Genomic DNA, 18401 nt, shown 5'->3' with positions numbered 1-18401 from the left:
CTGCAGCAGCCGGGGGCTGGGCTAGCTGCCTGGGAAGGACCTTCCAGTCGCCCTTATTCCCACCCCTCCTTTCTGGAGTTCAGAGGTGACAATCAGACAACCAAAAACACTAAATAAAAAAGTTCCCTCAGCTGGGTTACCTGGTGGCTCCATCCCAGTCATCTTATTCTGAACGAAGTGATTCATATCTGAGTCTATGTTGCAGTTCTCCAGGCTCACGCGGACCTCTTCATACAGCTGGGAGAGTGAGAAAGGGAAGACGTGGCTTGGCTCCTGATCAGCACATTTTATGAACCAAAAACTTTTGCTTCTTTTGACACCAGTCATCTTAGTTCCTTCCTTGAAAATGGGTTTTTCTGAGGCTAAGATTCTAAGACTGCGGGCAGAGCCTGTTGCAGCCTTAATTCTGATGAGGCTACTGAGCACCTTCAGATGCTTCATAAATAAATAGAACAAAAACATTTTTTAGGAGTTAAGTTGCGGTTGAAAGTGTTGCGCTCTTCCTCAATGCTCTGGGCCATTTTGTTGTTTAATGGTTACTAGGAATCCCTTGGATCTCTTCTGAGTTTCTGGGATTCCCTTCCACTTTAGCCTCAGCTTTATTTATTTCCTTTCTGTCCCACCTTCTTCCCTCCAAGGAGCTCAAGGTGGGGGTAGATAGCCCTCCTCCCCCACCACTGGATCCTCACAGCAACAACCCTGCAAGGGAGGTCAAGCTGAGAGCGGGCCCAAGGGGAGAGCTTCCAGGGGAGAGGGGGGCAGGAGTCCAACCCTGGCCTCCCAGGTCCTAGGCTGACATTCTAACCACTACACCACCGCTGGCCTGTGTAGTGTGTAGTTACCTCATCATCCTTCACGCACTGCATGGAGAGCTGGTTGCAATGGACCCACAGGGAATTCCGGAGAATGGTGATTCGGTCGCATTCCTGGAGCTGGAAGGCCTGGATCCATGAAGGAGAAAGGGGGGTTCCGTTGGCTCCATGGTGTTCTGCGTCAGGGCCGCCGTCCAAAGGTGGCAGCTTGGGCATTTGGCAAGGGGCCACACTCAGGAGGGGAGCCACGGCTAGGGGCCCCTGGGACCTGCTGCAGCAAGGTGGTGCAGACTCACGGAAGGGCTTCGCAAAACCCGGACCTGACCCCATTTCAACATGGCATGCAGAAGTCCCACATGTCAACATGGAGAATGCACAGGCGTCAGTGGGCTAGGAAAGCTGCGGCTCATCTTGAGCCGTGGGTACAAAGTGCTTTCCAAATGGAAACCTCTTACCTCGCAAGTGCTGATATGCTCCTGCTCCCAGGCAGTCCGGGCCTGATCCAGCAATTCTATGTTCTGCTTGTACACTCTTTCTGCAGCAGCAGAAAAACAAATGAGAGGTGTTCACCAATGAGGTACAAGTCTCTCTTTGTGTAGCCCCATCCCATGATTAGGAATCCTCCAGGACAAAATACCCAAGACTTAAAAGAACAGGAAGACCCTCCTGGATGGCTGGGTTGCCAGGACCTGTGCCTGCCCCAGCAGTGTGGGGCACATGTGACCTACTGTGGGTTTTCTGGACAGTACCTGCTTCATTTGCTGCCTCTTTGCACTGCCTTGCTTTGGTCTGACTCTGAAATATAAAAAGAGAAGACTGTCATGGCTCTGCAGAAGAAAGAGAAGGGATGCTAATTATTGTAAATACTGGATACCCTTGCCAACACAAGAAGAGCCAAAATGGCCTCTCTAGCACTGTTCTCACAATGTCCAACCAAATACCCGGCTAAGGTAGCTGGGCATGTTTAGCCTGGAGAAGAGGAGGTTAAGGGGTGATATGATAGCCGTGTTCAAATATATAAAAGGATGTCACATAGAGGAGGGAGAAAGGTTGTTTTCTGCTGCTCCAGAGAAGCGGACACGGAGCAATGGATCCAAACTACAAGAAAGAAGATTCCACCTAAACATTAGGAAGAACTTCCTGACGGTAAGACCTGTTCGACAGTGGAATTTGCTGCCAAGGAGTGTGGTGGAGTCTCCTACTTTGGAGGTCTTTAAGCAGAGGCTTGACAACCATATGTCAGGAGTGCTCTGACGGTGTTTCCTGCTTGGCAGGGGGTTGGACTCGATGGCCCTTGTGGTCTCTTCCAACTCTATGATTCTATGATTCTACCCAGATGGAAAACCCACAAGCAGGACTCCAGCACAAGAGCAATCCGCTCTCCACCTGCGGTTTCCAGAAACTAGTATTCAGAAGCCTTGCTGCCCTCCAACTGTGGAGCCAGAGCAGAGCCCCCCCCCCCCCCGGCTCCCAGCCACTGACTCCTCCATCGAGGTTGCTGGACATCGCTGCCCATTTGGCCAAGGCCGGCCCAGGAATTCCTCTGCAGCTGGCATTTCTCCCTTCACATCCCAAATAATCCAAATCCTGCCATTTATTAATTTCTAGGGTTTGGAGGGTTCCCCCCAAATCTATAACAATATACAACATATACAGAATACATATATCAGAGTTACAGCTCAAATCACCTCCAAACCCCACCCAGCCACCCTCAGTAGTTACCAAAATTCTTCCCATTAGCACAATATACAACACTATCAAAAGCCAGCCCACACAAGGAATAAATATACCATCTTTAGCATGCAAGCCAACTGACTAAAATAGCCAACCCAATCTGCACTGAACAGGAACAGACTTATTATTCTTTTTGTGTTAGCGAATTCAATAAAAGGGTACCAGATAAATACAAATGGGTCATTTTCCTGTTGACCACGCACACAAGCTTCTAACAAAGCAATCCTTGGGAACTGTGAATTTTGAAGGATAGCTGTGTTTCAGTTTGCATTAAAATACAGGCCAACCCAAATTTCTCCTCCACCTCTAGCTAAGAGAAATGACACCCTAGTTTTTCATCAGCTGAGTCAAATGGGACAACCCAGGAACCAGGGAGACCACCACAGTGAAAAGCAGGCGTTTGCTGGAGGCCCAACGCCCAGCTGCTCCCTTGAAAGACCACTGAGATTCTAGGATACCTTTTCTGTTTGCTTTGGGTTGCCCACGGCACTTATCCTCTCCAAGGTCTGTTCAGCCTCATCGGTGTCTTTGCACTTCTGCTCATAAGACTTCTTTGACTGCAGGCAAAGATATAAATACCGTCGATGTGTTGTGAACCACCTTGAGATCAATGGGTATAGGGCAGTATAAATTTAATAAATAAAATGAATAAAAAAATAAGTAAATGAGATTGGAGGAGAGGGAGGGAGGGAGGGAGCTGGTGGCAGGACAGCAGGGAATCCCCAGAAGCTGAAGGCTCTTCTTAGGATAGTGTCCTAGGCTAGTCCTACTCGGAATGGACTCACTGACGAACTTGGGCTCATTAATTCCTAGGGACATTAAAATGCATTGCATTAAAAGCGTGCATTGTGGGGGTTGGACTAGATGACCCTTGGGATCCCTTCCAACTCTATGATTGTAGGATTCACTGTGATACTTTAGAGTCATGGCTTCCCCAGCGGCGGAGCATATGCCCGCGCTGCCCAGGGCGGGTGCACTCCTGAGGGGGGTTCCCTCCCAGGCGCGGGGTAGCCACTGGGGTGCGCCCTCCGGCCGGTGGCGGAGCAAGTCGTCAATGGCAGACATTCGGTGCACCGCCTGCCCGTGACTGCCAAATGTCACACACACACCCCAGCGAAAACACCCGGGGTGTCTGCCCTCACCACACACCCCTTCCTGTGCCCCTGGCTTCCCCCGAAAGGATTATGGGAAGTGTAGTTTGTTAAGAGAGCTAAGAGTTGTAGGGAGACCCCTAGTGCCCTCATTCGCAGTCCAGTCTAACAGTCGATCCCTCTTCACAGGGAACTCCTGGAAGGGGAATAGGGATCTCCGAAGAATGCTCAGCACACTGAACAAACTACAGCTCCCAGAATTCTTTGCAAGAAGCTAGACCTCTTTAAAGGGGTATAATAGTGCTTTGAATGCATAGGGTGAATGTGGCCCAAGTGCTACGCAGAGAAGAACCTAAGTTAGTCCTGTCTATTAACTTCAATGGGTCTACTCTGAGTAGCATCCTAAAAATCTACGCACCTCAATGGATCATACCAAGGTCAAAGGTGGATTCTGGACAGGGTGACCGGTGTCTCTGCACTGGGCATCAACAGGGCACCGCAGCTATAATGCGGTGCATTGGGCAGAATGGAAGGAAGGGGTTGCCAAATTTTGGGCTCACTCAGGGCACCACTGGAATTTTAAAGTCTGCCACTGCCAAGGGCCTCTTTCCCATGGTGGCCAACCAAGTGCCTCTGGGAATCCCACAATCCCATGTCTGGAGGGCAACTTCTCCCTCAGAGGAGACCCACCGGCAAGAAGGGACTTCAGTCACTCATGCCTAGGTGAGCTTCATGGTAAGGGGCCCCATCCTCAGCCTGATTAAAGCAATTATTTAGGCTGTGGTGAAATACGTGTGCTCTTTAAGCTCATTTCTTACCTCCATGGTCTTCTTGTACATTGACAGCTTGTTCTTGTGCACTCGTTCCATTGTACTTTCATACTGCAGGAAACACAGAAGATTTACAACTCTTGTCCCCCAGCAAAAGAGCTTTTAAGCTGGGGCTGCCCTACATCTGGAATTTCCTGGATAGAACTGGGATTCGGGGCAAAAATTGCTGAAATGTCCTGGAAAATCCAGACGTATGCAACCCATGTTGGAGGTCTATATTTTGACAAATTTCCTTAAAAATAGCTTAACAACTTTGTCTGCCCCCTCCCATAAAAAAACTTTGGATTTTCCCTTTTGGAAACTGGGCAACCCAATTTTAAGCTCTCTGCCTTGCTTGGATTAAATTTGCGTGATTTCAACAAGCCTGCCTTCAACCGTGCAGAGCTGAATTAGTGCAAATTAAACACACATCAGATGCAATCTTGCTGCATTCACACAATTCCAGACGACTGGTGAACCGTGGAACACCACCTCAAACAGACAAAACACCTGTGCACACCTCAAAACAGAACACAGGCCAAAAAAGCAGGCAGCGCCCGACCCACCACCAAACAAGTCAAAAGCCAAAGCATAAAAAGCAAACATTTCGGAGGAAGCCTTGAAGGTGTCTTGTCTCCCTTTGGGGATCTGACTGACACAGCGCCTCTCCTTATGCTCTGGCTGTCTATTTGTCAGTAGAGCCAATAGGGCAACATCCTCAGAAAGCCCTTCTCCACAGTTAAACCCAGCGGCACTTATCACCTCCATTCAGGAAAAGCGGAGAGTTAGGATACAGCCTGTCTGTCCATCACATCCAATATATTAATGTCTCTCAAACATCAGAGAACCATTTACAGGGCTGCTGTCCCTAAGTTACTGGGCGCAGTTAAGTCCCTTCGTACTCTGATCTGCAGCCTGGAGGGATCTGATTCAGAATTCACAAACTGGAGAAAGGACAGCACGTCTTTGAAAAGAAGACCCTCAATATTGGATGCAAGTTAGGCTTCATGGAAGGTCAAAGAGCACACGATGGACAGTTTCTTTCTTTCTTTCTTTCTTTCTTTCTTTCTTTCTTTCTTTCTTTCTTTCTTTCTTTCTTCTCCCTAAAGTTTTCTTTTAAAATAAAAAATAGCCAAGGAAATCTGGAATTGGAAGGCACAGAGTGTTGGGGGAGGGGATTGTTTAACCATTTCCCTCCCTGTAGTTCCCCCAAAATTTCCCCGCCCAGTCCCAAATCACTGTTTTTCCACCTGCAGGAATAAACGAGATGGGGAGGACTCCGGATCTCTTCCTTCTGAATGAGAAAAGCAGCTTAGAGAGGAATGTGAGCAACCAAAGGGAAACAGGAAGGGGGAAGACCAAGTTGTTTTCTCTACTTCTGATTACAGCCTCCTTCAGCTTTTTCATTTGGAAGAAAGAGCTACAATTCCCAGCATCCTTAAACTACAGTTCCCAGGATTCTTTGGGTGAAGTCACATGCTTTAAATGTAAACGCTGAATGTCTTCAAATGTATGGGGTGGATCTGCCCTTCCAAGAATCACAGCAGTGCCTGCCATGTGAAGTTTGGCTCTCAGCCTGACTGAAAGCACAAGAGACAAACTGATTTCACTGGGATTGAGCTGCAACAATTTTAGGTGCATCAGGCCCTGCGGGGTTCTTGTTTTGTTTAAAAAGTATATTTCTACATTGCCTGGGCTGATTTGGCCTTTTAAATAATACACAGATGTGTATAAAATAGATGAGCAAGAGGAACCAATGAGATTTCTAGTGCATTTGCTCCTTTCAATTATGCATCTGTCCCTTAAGTCTCACATATATTTTAAATACAGGTAGGTAGCCGTGTTGGTCTGCCATAGTCAAAATAAAAAAATTCCTTCCAGTAGCACCTTAAAGACCAACTAAGTTAGTTCTTGGTATGAGCTTTCGTGTGTATCTGAAGAAGTGTGCATGCACACGAAAGCTCATACCAAGAACTAACTTAGTTGGTCTTTAAGGTGCTACTGGAAGGAATTTTTTTATTTTGAATATATTTTAAAGTTAATTGAGATGACAGTGGAAAACAGGGCAGCCAGAGGGGAAAGAGATCCTTTCCTATTTCCGAAGCAGACTCGAGATTCTGTAAGGTGACTCAGGCCTCCAGCACCTTCCTCTCTTCACTGCCACTATCATCCTGAGTTCTCAGAATGAATCCCAGGCAGGAATAGGGAACCTGGCCTTTCAAACCTCCTTGCACCCCAGGCCACTGGCCAGGCTGGCTGGGCAGGAAAAGTGTCCCTGTCTCTTTTGCTTGGAGATAAATAAGGCCACCCTCCCCAGCTGTGCCTCAAACAGACTGCGGCTAACTCTCTTGCTCCACAGTTGATTCCAGTTTCTGCTCTCTGAGACTAATGATTCTGGATGGATTCTGCCTGGATGCATCCTCTGAAAACAAAGAAAAATTGTCCAGAATCTCTCTCTTTAGAACTATTGTGCTTTTCCCACTTGATGCACACTTAATCAACTGAAATGCATATAGTTAATCAACTAACCTTCTTTAATTGGGTTATGGTCATTATTATCACCATTCATATTATTTATACAGTAATTAATATTCATTTTGGCGTGAGTGCCTGAGGGCCCTGCTCTTGCCACTTACCATCCGGCTTGGGGCGGGGCCTGGGGCCTCACAAGGACTGCTCTGCTGCCCAGGAAGACTCTCCTGCGTGAGTGCCTGAGGGCCCTGCTCTTGCCACTTACCATCCGGCTTGGGGCGGGGCCTGGGGCCTCACAAGGACTGCTCTGCTGCCCAGGAAGACTCCCCTGTGGTGAGTGCCTGAGGGCCCTGCTCTTGCCACTTACCATCTGGCTTGGGGCGGGGCCTGGGGCCTCACAAGGACTGCTCGGCTGCCCAGGAAGACTCCCCTGTGGTGAGTGCCTGAGGGCCCTGCTCTTGCCACTTACCATCTGGCTTGGGGCGGGGCCTGGGGCCTCACAAGGACTGCTCTGCTGCCCAGGAAGACTCTCCTGCGTGAGTGCCTGAGGGCCCTGCTCTTGCCACTTACCATCCGGCTTGGGGCGGGGCCTGGGGCCTCACAAGGACTGCTCTGCTGCCCAGGAAGACTCCCCTGTGGTGAGTGCCTGAGGGCCCTGCTCTTGCCACTTACCATCCGGCTTGGGGCGGGGCCTGGGGCCTCACAAGGACTGCTCTGCTGCCCAGGAAGACTCCCCTGTGGTGAGTGCCTGAGGGCCCTGCTCTTGCCACTTACCATCTGGCTTGGGGCGGGGCCTGGGGCCTCACAAGGACTGCTCTGCTGCCCAGGAAGACTCTCCTGCGTGAGTGCCTGAGGGCCCTGCTCTTGCCACTTACCATCCGGCTTGGGGCGGGGCCTGGGGCCTCAGAAGGACTGCTCTGCTGCCCAGGAAGACTCCCCTGTGGTGAGTGCCTGAGGGCCCTGCTCTTGCCACTTACCATCTGGCTTGGGGCGGGGCCTGGGGCCTCACAAGGACTGCTCGGCTGCCCAGGAAGACTCCCCTGTGGTGAGTGCCTGAGGGCCCTGCTCCTTGCCACTTACCATCTGGCTTGGGGCGGGGCCTGGGGCCTCACAAGGACTGCTCTGCTGCCCAGGAAGACTCTCCTGCGTGAGTGCCTGAGGGCCCTGCTCCTTCTTGCCACTTACCACCTGGCCTAGGGAGGGCCTGACAGGCCTCACAAGGACTGCTCCTGCCACTTACTATCTGGCCCAGGGTGGGGCCTCACAAGGATGGTTGTTGCCATTGATGCTGCTACTGCCCAGGAGGACCCGGAGGAGTGCAGAGCCCTTTTTAACATGTTTTGTTTTGTTTTTGTTTTTAATATTTCCTTTCCTTTTCGATTCTATATATGGGGTGGGATGGATGTTTGGGTGGGCTGGGGAATTTGTTAGATTTTGATGAATTTGTAATTTTTGCAGTTTTTGTTTGTATTGTTGTATTGTTTTCTGGGTTGTTTTTGTTTTTTGTTTTTACTGTTTTAAGGTTTTATTGTTCTAGGCTGCGAAAGAATAATATTAATTGCCATCAATGGAGGCCACTATGAGGCCTGGGATTGCTACCGTGGAGGGGCGAGGGAGGTATGGCGGTGGGGGCAGATGTTACAGGCGAAGGGGATCGAGATATGGATACGCTCGTACCCTTTCCAATCTGCGCCCCATCCCGAGGGACGAGGGTAGGGTGAGCAAGGATTACTCACCTCCGTCACTGGTGCTGTGCAATGCCAGGTCTATAGGCAATAAAACCGCCACCCTGCGAGATTTCTTTATCTTGCAGGGGGTCGACCTGGCTTGTGTGACGGAGACCTGGGTGCGCGAAGGGGCAACAGTTACCTTACGAGAGATGGCGCCCCCGGGTTTCTCTGTCCTCCACCAGTCGCGGACTGTGGGCCGGGGGGGAGGGGTGGCATTATTAATCCGGGAAGATTGTCCTTTCAGGGCTCTACCATCGCCATCGATCCCCGGCATCGAATGTGTTGGCCTAGTGTGGGGCTCCGAGGAGAGCTTGGCTGTCTGGCTGGTGTACCGGCCACCTAGCGCACCAGCAGCCACCCTGTCAGGCCTGCTGGAGGCGGTGGCCGGCTGGGCCTTGGAGTTCCCTAACCTATTGGTATTGGGGGACTTCAACATCCATGCCGATGCCACTCCCTCCTCACAGGCTCTGGACCTGGTGTCTTCCATGGCGACACTAGGGCTCTCCCAGTTTGTTTCGGGCCCCACACATCAAGCAGGCCACACGCTGGATTTGATCTTTGGCGTCGGTATAGATGTGATCATGTCTCCTCCGACGAAGGTGCCATGGTCTGATCACTACGCTCTGAAAGCCAGGATTGACTTTCCACCCCCACCCTGCTTAGGTGGCGAGCCAATTTGGGCTCGCCCGCAGAGGCTGATGGACCCCGAGAGATTCCGCCAAGCCTTGCGGGACCTTGCTCCCCCTGGCGACTCATTGACTGAGCTTGTTGAGGGCTGGAATGCCCAGCTCCTGGCAGCCATCGATGAGATCGCACCTAAGCGCCCTCTGCGACCCCGCAGAAACCGGGCTCCCTGGTTTACCGAGGAGCTTCGGAAAATGAAGCGGGACCTCAGACGGCTAGAGCGAGTATGGCGGGGTGCCCGTGACGGAGCCTCAAGAACATCTTATAGGGCTTTTATGAAAACCTACGAGATGGCGGTGAAGGCTGCTAAGAAGTCATACTTCTCGGCCTCCATTGCATCCGCTAGCTCTCGCCCAGCGCAATTATTTAGTATTATTAGGTCTTTAACGTCCCTTGAGGGACAGCCAAATTTAAATAACAAATTGACACACGGCTGTGAGGCATTTGCGAGCTTTTTTGCGGAGAAGGTCTTGTCGCTCCGCCATGACCTCCCTGCCAATTTGGATACAATAAAGGAACTGGAGGCCCCTCGACTGTCCTCGGGTCCAGTATTGGACCACTTCGACCAGATATCCCCAGCCGATGTGGACAGACTCCTCCGAGCTGGAAAGCCCACCACTTGTCCTCTCGACCCGTGCCCGTCTTGGCTGATTAGAGCGTGTCCAGACGAGGTGCGGGCCCCCCTGGGGAATATCATCAATTTGTCCCTTGGCACGGGGACATTCCCAGGGGAACTGAAGGAGGCAGTGGTGCGCCCGCTCTTAAAGAAAACATCATTAGATCCTTTAGATCTATCCAATTACCGCCCGGTTTCGAATCTTCCGTTCCTGGGTAAGGTGATTGAGAGAGCGGTTGCTGAACAGCTTGGTGGGTTTCTGGATGAAACATTGGCTCTGGATCCATTCCAGTCTGGCTTCCGCGCTGGTCATGGGACCGAGACGGCTCTGGTCGCCCTAACAGATGACCTTCGTAGACAGCTGGATCGAGGCGGGTCAGGGCTGCTGATTCTTCTAGATCTATCAGCAGCTTTCGACATGGTCGATCACGAACTTTTGGACCACCGCCTTACCGACGTGGGGATCCAGGGCACAGTCCTTCAATGGCTGCGCTCGTTTCTCTCTGGTCGGGGACAGAGGGTGGCGCTTGGGGGGGAATTGTCATCGCGCCACTCCTTGGTGTGTGGAGTACCTCAGGGCGCGATACTCTCCCCGATGCTTTTCAACATCTTTATGCGCCCCCTCGCCCAGCTTGTTCGGAGTTTTGGGCTGGGTTGTCATCAGTATGCCGATGACACCCAACTCTATCTGTTGATGGATGGCCATCCTGACTCGGCCCCAGACACACTGACCAGATGTTTGGAAGCTGTGGCTGGATGGTTACGTGGGAGCCGGTTGAAGCTAAATCCTTCGAAGACAGAGGTCCTGTGGCTGGGACGGGGCGATATGGGATTGGGGGGGCAACTCCCATCTCTTGCGGGGGCGCAATTAGTGCCAGCACCGTCCGTTAAGAGTTTGGGTGTAATCTTCGACACCTCCCTTTCCATGGAGGCGCAGATTGCAGCTATAACAAAGGCGGCATTTTTCCATCTCCGCCAAGCTAAGCAGTTGGCTCCTTACCTCTCTCGCCCTGACCTAGCCACTGTGATCCACGCGACGGTCACCTCCAGACTGGATTATTGTAACTCGCTCTACGTGGGGCTGCCCTTGAGACTGACCCAGAAACTCCAGCGGGTGCAGAATGCTGCAGCGAGACTCCTTACGAGGTCTTCGCTGCGAGATCACATTCACCCGGTGCTATACCAGCTGCACTGGCTCCCGGTGGAGTACAGGATCAGGTTTAAGGTGCTGGTTTTAACCTTTAAAGCCCTATATGGCCTAGGACCCTCGTACCTACGGGACCGCCTCTCCTGGTATGCCCCACAGAGAAACCTACGGTCTTCAAATAAAAACATCTTGAAGGTCCCAGGCCACAGAGAAGTTAGGCTGGCCTCAACTAGAGCCAGGGCTTTTTCGGCTGTGGCTCCGATCTGGTGGAACACTCTGTCACAAGAGACCAGGGCCCTGCGGGACTTGACATCCTTCCGCAGGGCCTGCAAGACAGAGCTGTTCCACCAGGCCTTTGGCCAGGGCACAGCCTGACTCCCTCCCTCGGCAATCTTCGCAGAGCTCTGGCCCAATGGTTGCTAGTGGCTTGAATTAATTAATTTTTATAATGAATGATTTTAGAATGTTGTTTATGTTGTACCTTTGTACTGTTTTATTGTTGTTAGCCGCCCTGAGCCCGGCTTCGGCTGGGGAGGGCGGGATATAAATAAAATTTATTATTATTATTATTATTATTATTTTCATTATTAACGATGGTGATATAAACATCTTCATAATCAATAATATAATACATAAATGTCTTTGCTGCTGCTCTGTGCCTTTGCTATCTAGTTGGGGACCCAACTGTTCACTCCTCCTGGGGTGACCATTATTTTATGCCTCACCTTTTTCCTCTGCTCCTTCTGCCTTTCTCTGAATTCTTCCAGGCCCTTCAGTTCCTCCTTCATCATTATGGCCAGCTGGATGTGAGAGTTCCCAATACTTTCAATTTCTGCAGAAAATCAGAATGCAGAGTTTGTCCGGATGAATCTTCTACACAGGAGCTGAGCGATCCCACCTTTGCAGGTGACCTTTCCTTCACAGTCACTGTGAAAGCATCCTTAGCCAGCATGAGGATGTTCACTGTTGGTGTGTCTGCTCAGCATTGCTGGTCTTTGCGTACAAACTGACAGCATCCTTTATTCCCAGTGAGTAAAGTAAAATAAGCAAGCTGCACAAACACACTTCAAAACCAGTGCCTGATGGGGCACTTTCAACCTGCCACTATCACATCTTGGAAAATTCAGGTTGGGCAATTTGTGCGGATTGAGAGGTCTTGCGCAACAAACCCACTTCCCCAAAACAGATTCGGTTTTTTGCAGTAACAAAAGTGATGAGGAAATACAGGAAAGGGTGAAATAATATTTCCTTCAGCAGCGCTTTCTAACCTCCCCACAGACAAATCAGGGTGAATGCTCATTAAAAAGTTGCCATCGTCCTCCTATCACCCCGCAAATGAATCAAGATGGCTGTTCAGTAAACAGGTCGGCTTGAAGCACAAGTATTTGTAACTAAGCACACCAGTGACCATCCCACAAGTTTCCTTCAGGAGAAACCAAGCCTAGGAAAGTGCTTTGCCCCCGGAGCTTCTCACTGCTGAGAGAATTGTAGTGTGTGTTGTTACACTCCGAGTGGTGAGAGACTCTAGGGATTCCATAATATTAATTATTGTACTCTCCTTCTGTCTCTTTTTCAGTTGCCAAGCCAATAATTTTCCGCATTTATTTTGGGATTCCAAGCTCTTTTTCAGGCTTCAGATTCCTTAGAAAGAGGGTCAAGGGACACTGCAGTGTCTTTAGGCTATATGGTTTTGTTTAAACACATATACCACCTGGGCGTAGGATGGAGGGACTTGCAGCGTTAACACCCTGAAAAATCTTACTTCCTCATTAGGGTTCCAGGGGAGCCCCAAAGTCCAGCACAGACATGCCTCTCTGTGTCCTCACCCACAATTACCGGTATGTCCATTGTTCTTCTACCTACCAGCCAAGGTAGGGGCCTGGGGGAAAGACACAGCGCGACTTCTTAGGGTATGCTAAATTGTGGACTTTAACCAGCCCAAGTCATTACCTTAACAAAGGAACTGGTTTGGCAAGCTGCTGCTTTCTCAGACACAGGATCCCAGGTTTGGGAGGGCCCCCGGGCCCCATCCAGACTGACCCCCCACAAACGCATAACAATCCATTAGCATATGAGCTGCAATAAAAACAGTTAACACACTCTAATGCTGCACTTAAAGGGATAAAAACACCCATGTGCAGTGAAAGTAAACTTCTTACTGGTGGGAGATGTGTAAAACCTGCTCTGTTAATTTGCAGCCTGGCTGGCCTCTTCCCTGAGTGACCTTGGGTGTTCTGCCCTTCCGCAAATTACTCTCCAAGTGGGAAAGGGCAGCGAGAGGTGCTTCCTACTATACTTACGTTGCTTTAGGATTTCAAATGAAGCTTTCAGAGTGCTGAGAAGGAAGAGATAAAAGGGCAGTTATTTTTCTTACAGATAGAAATATCAAAACAGAAGAGTCCACAGCCACTCGCTTCATCATCCAGACTGCCAACACAACAATCACAGCTGAGGAACACAGGAGGATCCTGGCTGCAGGATCAGTCCAGAGGCCCATCCAGCCCAGCAGCCTCTGGAACACAACAAAGAACCTGAGCGCAACAGACTCACTTTCTCCCCGCTTGCGATTCCCTGCAACTGGAGCTCACAATGGTGGCTGGTGCCCTCTGGGACTGGTAGGCAGCAAGCTGGGTCCCAACAGAAGGTGGCGCTAGAGCCTATGGCAAGCAGAGCCAGCTAACTCTAGTTTTGTCCTCTCCTCCTCCCTGCCAAGTTCTGCAAGGCCGGGCAGATGGAGGGAGAGTGACTTTGGCCAGCCTCCATGGGGTAGTCAGAGGCCGGTTGTCTCTAGCAGTGGAGGTAGAACATCCTTTTCATGGCTAGTAGCCATGACGCGGGTGGCACTGTGGTCTAAACCACTGAGCCTAAGGATTGCCAATTGGAAAGTCAGCGGTTCGAATCCCCGCGACGGGGTGAGCTCCCGTTGCTCGGTCCCTGCTCCTGTCAACCTAGCAGTTCAAAAGCACCTCAAAGTGCAAGTAGATCAATAGGTACCGCTCTGGTAGGAAGGCAAATGGCATTTCCGTGCGCTGCTCTGGTTCGCCAGTCCTGCTGACCACATGACCCAGAAGCTGTACACCGGCTCCCTCGGCCAGTAAAGCAAGATGAGCGCTGCAACCCCAGAGGCGGCCATGACTGGACTTATCCGTCAGGGGTCCCTTTACCTCTACCTTTACCTTTAGCCATTGAGAGGCATATCTTTTGTGAGACCTTTAGCTGAGATTCCAGCATTGCAGGGCTTGGACTAGATGACCCTTGGAGTCCCTTCCAACTCTATAATTCCATGATTCCACAACCTGATTAAGCCTCTTAATGTCTACACACGCAGCAACCACAAGTCAGACAGATACTATAGACCAACTCACAGAGAAAAGATGTGTGAAATCGATTTCAGAATATCTTATAACCCCAGGAACAAATTTTCTACCTATCTGCTAACTGTCCTAACCTAAAAGCTAACTATATTCAGTATAAATCACTAGCATTTATAGAGAGGGGGAAAGAGAGAGTTGGCGAAAGCAATTAAATGCTTAGTGGAGCAGTGAGCTAAAGATTCCTTTGAGCTTTATGTGCCTTTCTTATCAATCCAACCTTACTTACTGTTATCTCCAAACAGCTCCATTTCTTATCATTTTTACTGGGATTTGTGTGTGCGCATAGCAATTTTCTGATCCGTATCAGTGTGCTGGAATGTTACAAAAGCAACTGTGATAATGGATCTGCCTTTTTTAGTGCCTGAAAAGAAATCTGAGCCAATTACTGGTCATTGAACTCCTATATCTTAATTTTCCCTCCCTTCTCTGGCTTCCTTCAAAGGAAAACAGGTAGCCCATAATAGAGTCCATGACGATGTTTCTTGGCCGCCCTCTTGTGGCATCATTCCACCTTCTGCTTAAGACTCCTTAAGTCCTCTGGACAGAGCTTCTCCAACCAAGGGGCCTTGGACCACTTCCGGGTGGAGCTGAGGGCTGCCGCCGCCGCCACCTGCCTAGCGCCTCCTCGGTTGCCCAGCCACCCCTCTGGCTGTGCCACAGCCTTCAAGTTGGACCAATGGCAGCGCCAGCAGCTCTTTGTCTGCTGAGCAAAGGTGGCCAGGAGGCAGAGGGGATGAGAGGAAGAGGAAGGTAGGAAAGTCTCCCACCACTTCTGAGGGGAGAGGCCCCAAGGAGGGGTCGCTGGGAACTGTAGTGCAGTGTATTAACCTTATCCCAACTATTAAATTTAAGTAGTGCACATATTTCCAAATCACTAGTAATCTCCTTAAACATCTGGTCCAAAATCATTTTAATCATTTGAGAAATATCTATGGGAACTAAAATGCCTAGATATGTTACAACATCTCGTCACCAACAAAATGGCCAATTAGTGTATTAATGCCCATTGGCATTAATTTAAATTTTGACAAATTAATTGTATACCCTGAAATTCTATCAACATGATTAAATATTTTGATTAATTCCGATATGGATGTTCCAAGTCTACTAATAAATAATAATAATAAATCGACATCCTGGTTCTGGGGAGTTTGTCACATGCCTTTCCCCCAGCCAGACTCATCTCTGCTTTGTGGCCTCCCTCCTCTCCTGCTTCAGCTTCTGCCTCGGTCTGGACTTCTTTCTGCCCCAGACTCCCCCTGCTCATTAAGCCCTGTGACATTTTCAGCTTCCGACACCTCCTCCCCCCAGTCTTCTTCCTCTCATTGCCATCTCACCCCCCAGGCTCTGAGCCTTCCTCCCTGGGGGGTTCCCCAGCTTGTTCCTCCCCGCATCCATCCAGTTCAAGACAACTTCATAAATTCTTGAGGAAATCCACCTTTTTCCAAAGTAATAAACATAACCTCCTAATATACTTTGTCAAATGCTTTTTCAGCATCTAAGGAAAGAGGTGCAGCTGGATCCATTCTGTTATTGTTTAAGGCCACCAGATCAGTTACCAGTGTTAGGTGATCAGTGCCTGACTATGCTATATAAAACCCACTTGATCCCTGTGCGTTACTGCCTGAGCTCTACTAGCTAAAATCACGGTTAGTACAGTGGTCCATTCTTAACCCAAAACCATTCTTAACCTGAGGAGCGCTTTAGCTAATGTGGCCTCCTGCTGCCGCACAATTTCTGTTCTCATCCTGGGGCAAAGTTTGTAACCCAAGGTACTACTTCTGGGTTAGCGGACTTTGTAACCCGAAGTGTTTGTAACCTGAGGTACCACTGTATTTCAATATCTATAATTTACACAGTTGGTGTGCTCTTGGCCAGGCTTCGATTTAGTAGGACTATAAGCACCATACATTGAAAGAGACAAAGTGCCTAATCCAAAGCCCTTTTGATAAACACAGAGAAGCTTAGAGGTCAAAAGATCTGGATGGATTTCATACCATTCTGCAGAAAAGAAATCTGGTCCCCAGCACTTTCTCAGTACTTGTTTTATGAATGACATTCCTAATTTCTTCCATCTGTAATGGTTTTGCAAGCATCTCCTTTTGCTACATGTGATGCAGCACAAACAGGAGTGTGCTAATGCAGTAGATGTGTGCAAACAAAATAGATGTGAGATTATGCTAAGATGTTAAAGGAACTATAGCTACCAAAACCATGAAGTGTGAAGAGGAGGGGAAGGTGCTTTTTAAAAACATGATAAAGATCTGTACGTTCTGGGCATCTGTTTTGGAGTCAGAGCAGAAGCTACAGGAGACTTGATGTCCCAGGCCGCAAACTGATTGCACAAGTCTTAGAGCCCATCTGTGAGCCCTGTTACCCTTGCCCTTTCTGCATTCTCCTTGCAAGACTGAATCTTCATACTTTTGCAGAGTGCAATTGCAGGGAAGATAGATACCGAAACCTCCCCATTTGAAAGACAGGAAGTGAACATTGAAGATGTTGAACAGCGTCACTCACTCTTTGGGGACTGTTTGTTTCCCAGTTGCCTAGGGAAATATAATCAACTTCTCTCTAAAGACCCATCCTCTTAACAGGAACTGACTCTGGCTTTTCTGAAACTGGGGCTGGCTTTGCCTGCCGATTCAGGCAGCAGACGCCAGAGAGAGGGGGCCATGAGTTCCCTACTAAGTGAGCGGGAGAATAAAAGGGGAACCACTGGAGAATCAAGCTGAAGGCCAAAATGGGTTAGGAATTATGGCAGATCACAGTGAGAGTCTGGAAGAAGAACCTGGCCCTCCTGTTGAGTTAAATATGACATGGAAGGGTACCAAGCTAACAGTAAAAGATTTCCTAGATCTTCCCTATCCAGTCTAATATGCTAAGTCACCTTTTCTGTATAGCCAAAGCCCCAACACTGTTCCACCAGCCCTGAAACTCAGTGTATAATATCTCCTGTGCTGCACAATTTCTATACAACCAGCCACAAGCAAAAACAAGATTAAGTCCTGGTATATAATGTTTTGCCTTGTCTCCAGAAAAAAAATGGCAATAAAGCTAACTGAAGGCCTTTCAGAATGCCCCCTTGTCAATCGCCTGATGTCATATGCTGTCGAGTGAGTCTTCCTTCTTCCTTTGGAGGTGTGGCTCTGCTTCAAGATGCGCCTGCAACTCTCGGTTCTTCCTTTCCAACTGTAAGTGCATTTTGAATTTGGCTCTATTTTCTGTTGCTGCAGGGCAAAAGGAAAAAAGGTGCCAAATGCTAAAAGCACAAGATTCTACCAATATCTGGAAAGGAAGAATCTGGAGCAGGAAAAGCCAGAAGCTCATCTCCAGAAACCTGTGCACTCTGCATGTTCACATGAAGCCAAATTAGCTGTGATTCCTGCATTGCATGGGAGCAGATGGCCCTTTATGCCCCTCCCAACACTGCAGTTCTTGCTTCTATGATTTGGCTGAGCATTGCATTCAAATCAGCTTGTGTTGTGAGAGCACCCCACCTTCTATGCTCATCTGCAGGAATATTACACAAGCTCAACACAGGGAATAGGACAGGCACACTTAGTTATGGCTTCCTGTGGATAAGTGCATAATGCTTAAGCCAGACATTGCAGGGATCAGATGTGCAACCAGGGATGGTCAAATCTGTCAATTTCACTTTCTTTTTTTCTGTATTTAAGTTCAGTTCTCCAGACCAGTTTGCAGTAAAAAAAGAGTCATCCTGAAAATTCATCAACATTTTAGCGCAATTTTTTCTTAATATACACTTTTTTGTATGCAATTTTGCCTAACACAATGCATTTTGGTATATTATTTTCTCTATAATGTGCATTTTATACACACTTCACCCTAGTATATGCATTTATAACACTGTTATACTTGTTGGAAGTCATCCAGAAAGGCTGGGGCAACCCAGTCAGACGGGCGGGTACCAG

General features: G+C 49.1%; 1 protein-coding gene across 2 annotated transcripts in view; it reads right to left on the bottom strand.

Moving 5' to 3' along the window:
• Nucleotides 1-18401, bottom strand: part of PSTPIP1 (proline-serine-threonine phosphatase interacting protein 1) — a 50407-nt gene that overhangs the window by 12111 nt on the left and 19895 nt on the right. For both annotated transcript variants that reach the window (XM_082238401.1, XM_082238402.1), the window contains exons 4-11: nt 13396-13430; nt 11821-11927; nt 4456-4518; nt 3005-3103; nt 1562-1607; nt 1268-1347; nt 843-941; nt 141-237 (exon numbers count right to left, since the gene is read on the bottom strand). In XM_082238401.1, coding sequence (XP_082094527.1) covers nt 141-237; nt 843-941; nt 1268-1347; nt 1562-1607; nt 3005-3103; nt 4456-4518; nt 11821-11927; nt 13396-13430 — 626 coding nt within the window. The remainder of the gene's footprint in view (nt 1-140; nt 238-842; nt 942-1267; nt 1348-1561; nt 1608-3004; nt 3104-4455; nt 4519-11820; nt 11928-13395; nt 13431-18401) is intronic.

The sequence above is a fragment of the Podarcis vaucheri genome (genome assembly GCF_965113315.1).
Source record: "Podarcis vaucheri genome assembly, chromosome: 9".
Lineage (NCBI taxonomy): Eukaryota > Metazoa > Chordata > Lepidosauria > Squamata > Lacertidae > Podarcis > Podarcis vaucheri.
This window is presented reverse-complemented; position numbering and strand designations above follow the sequence as displayed.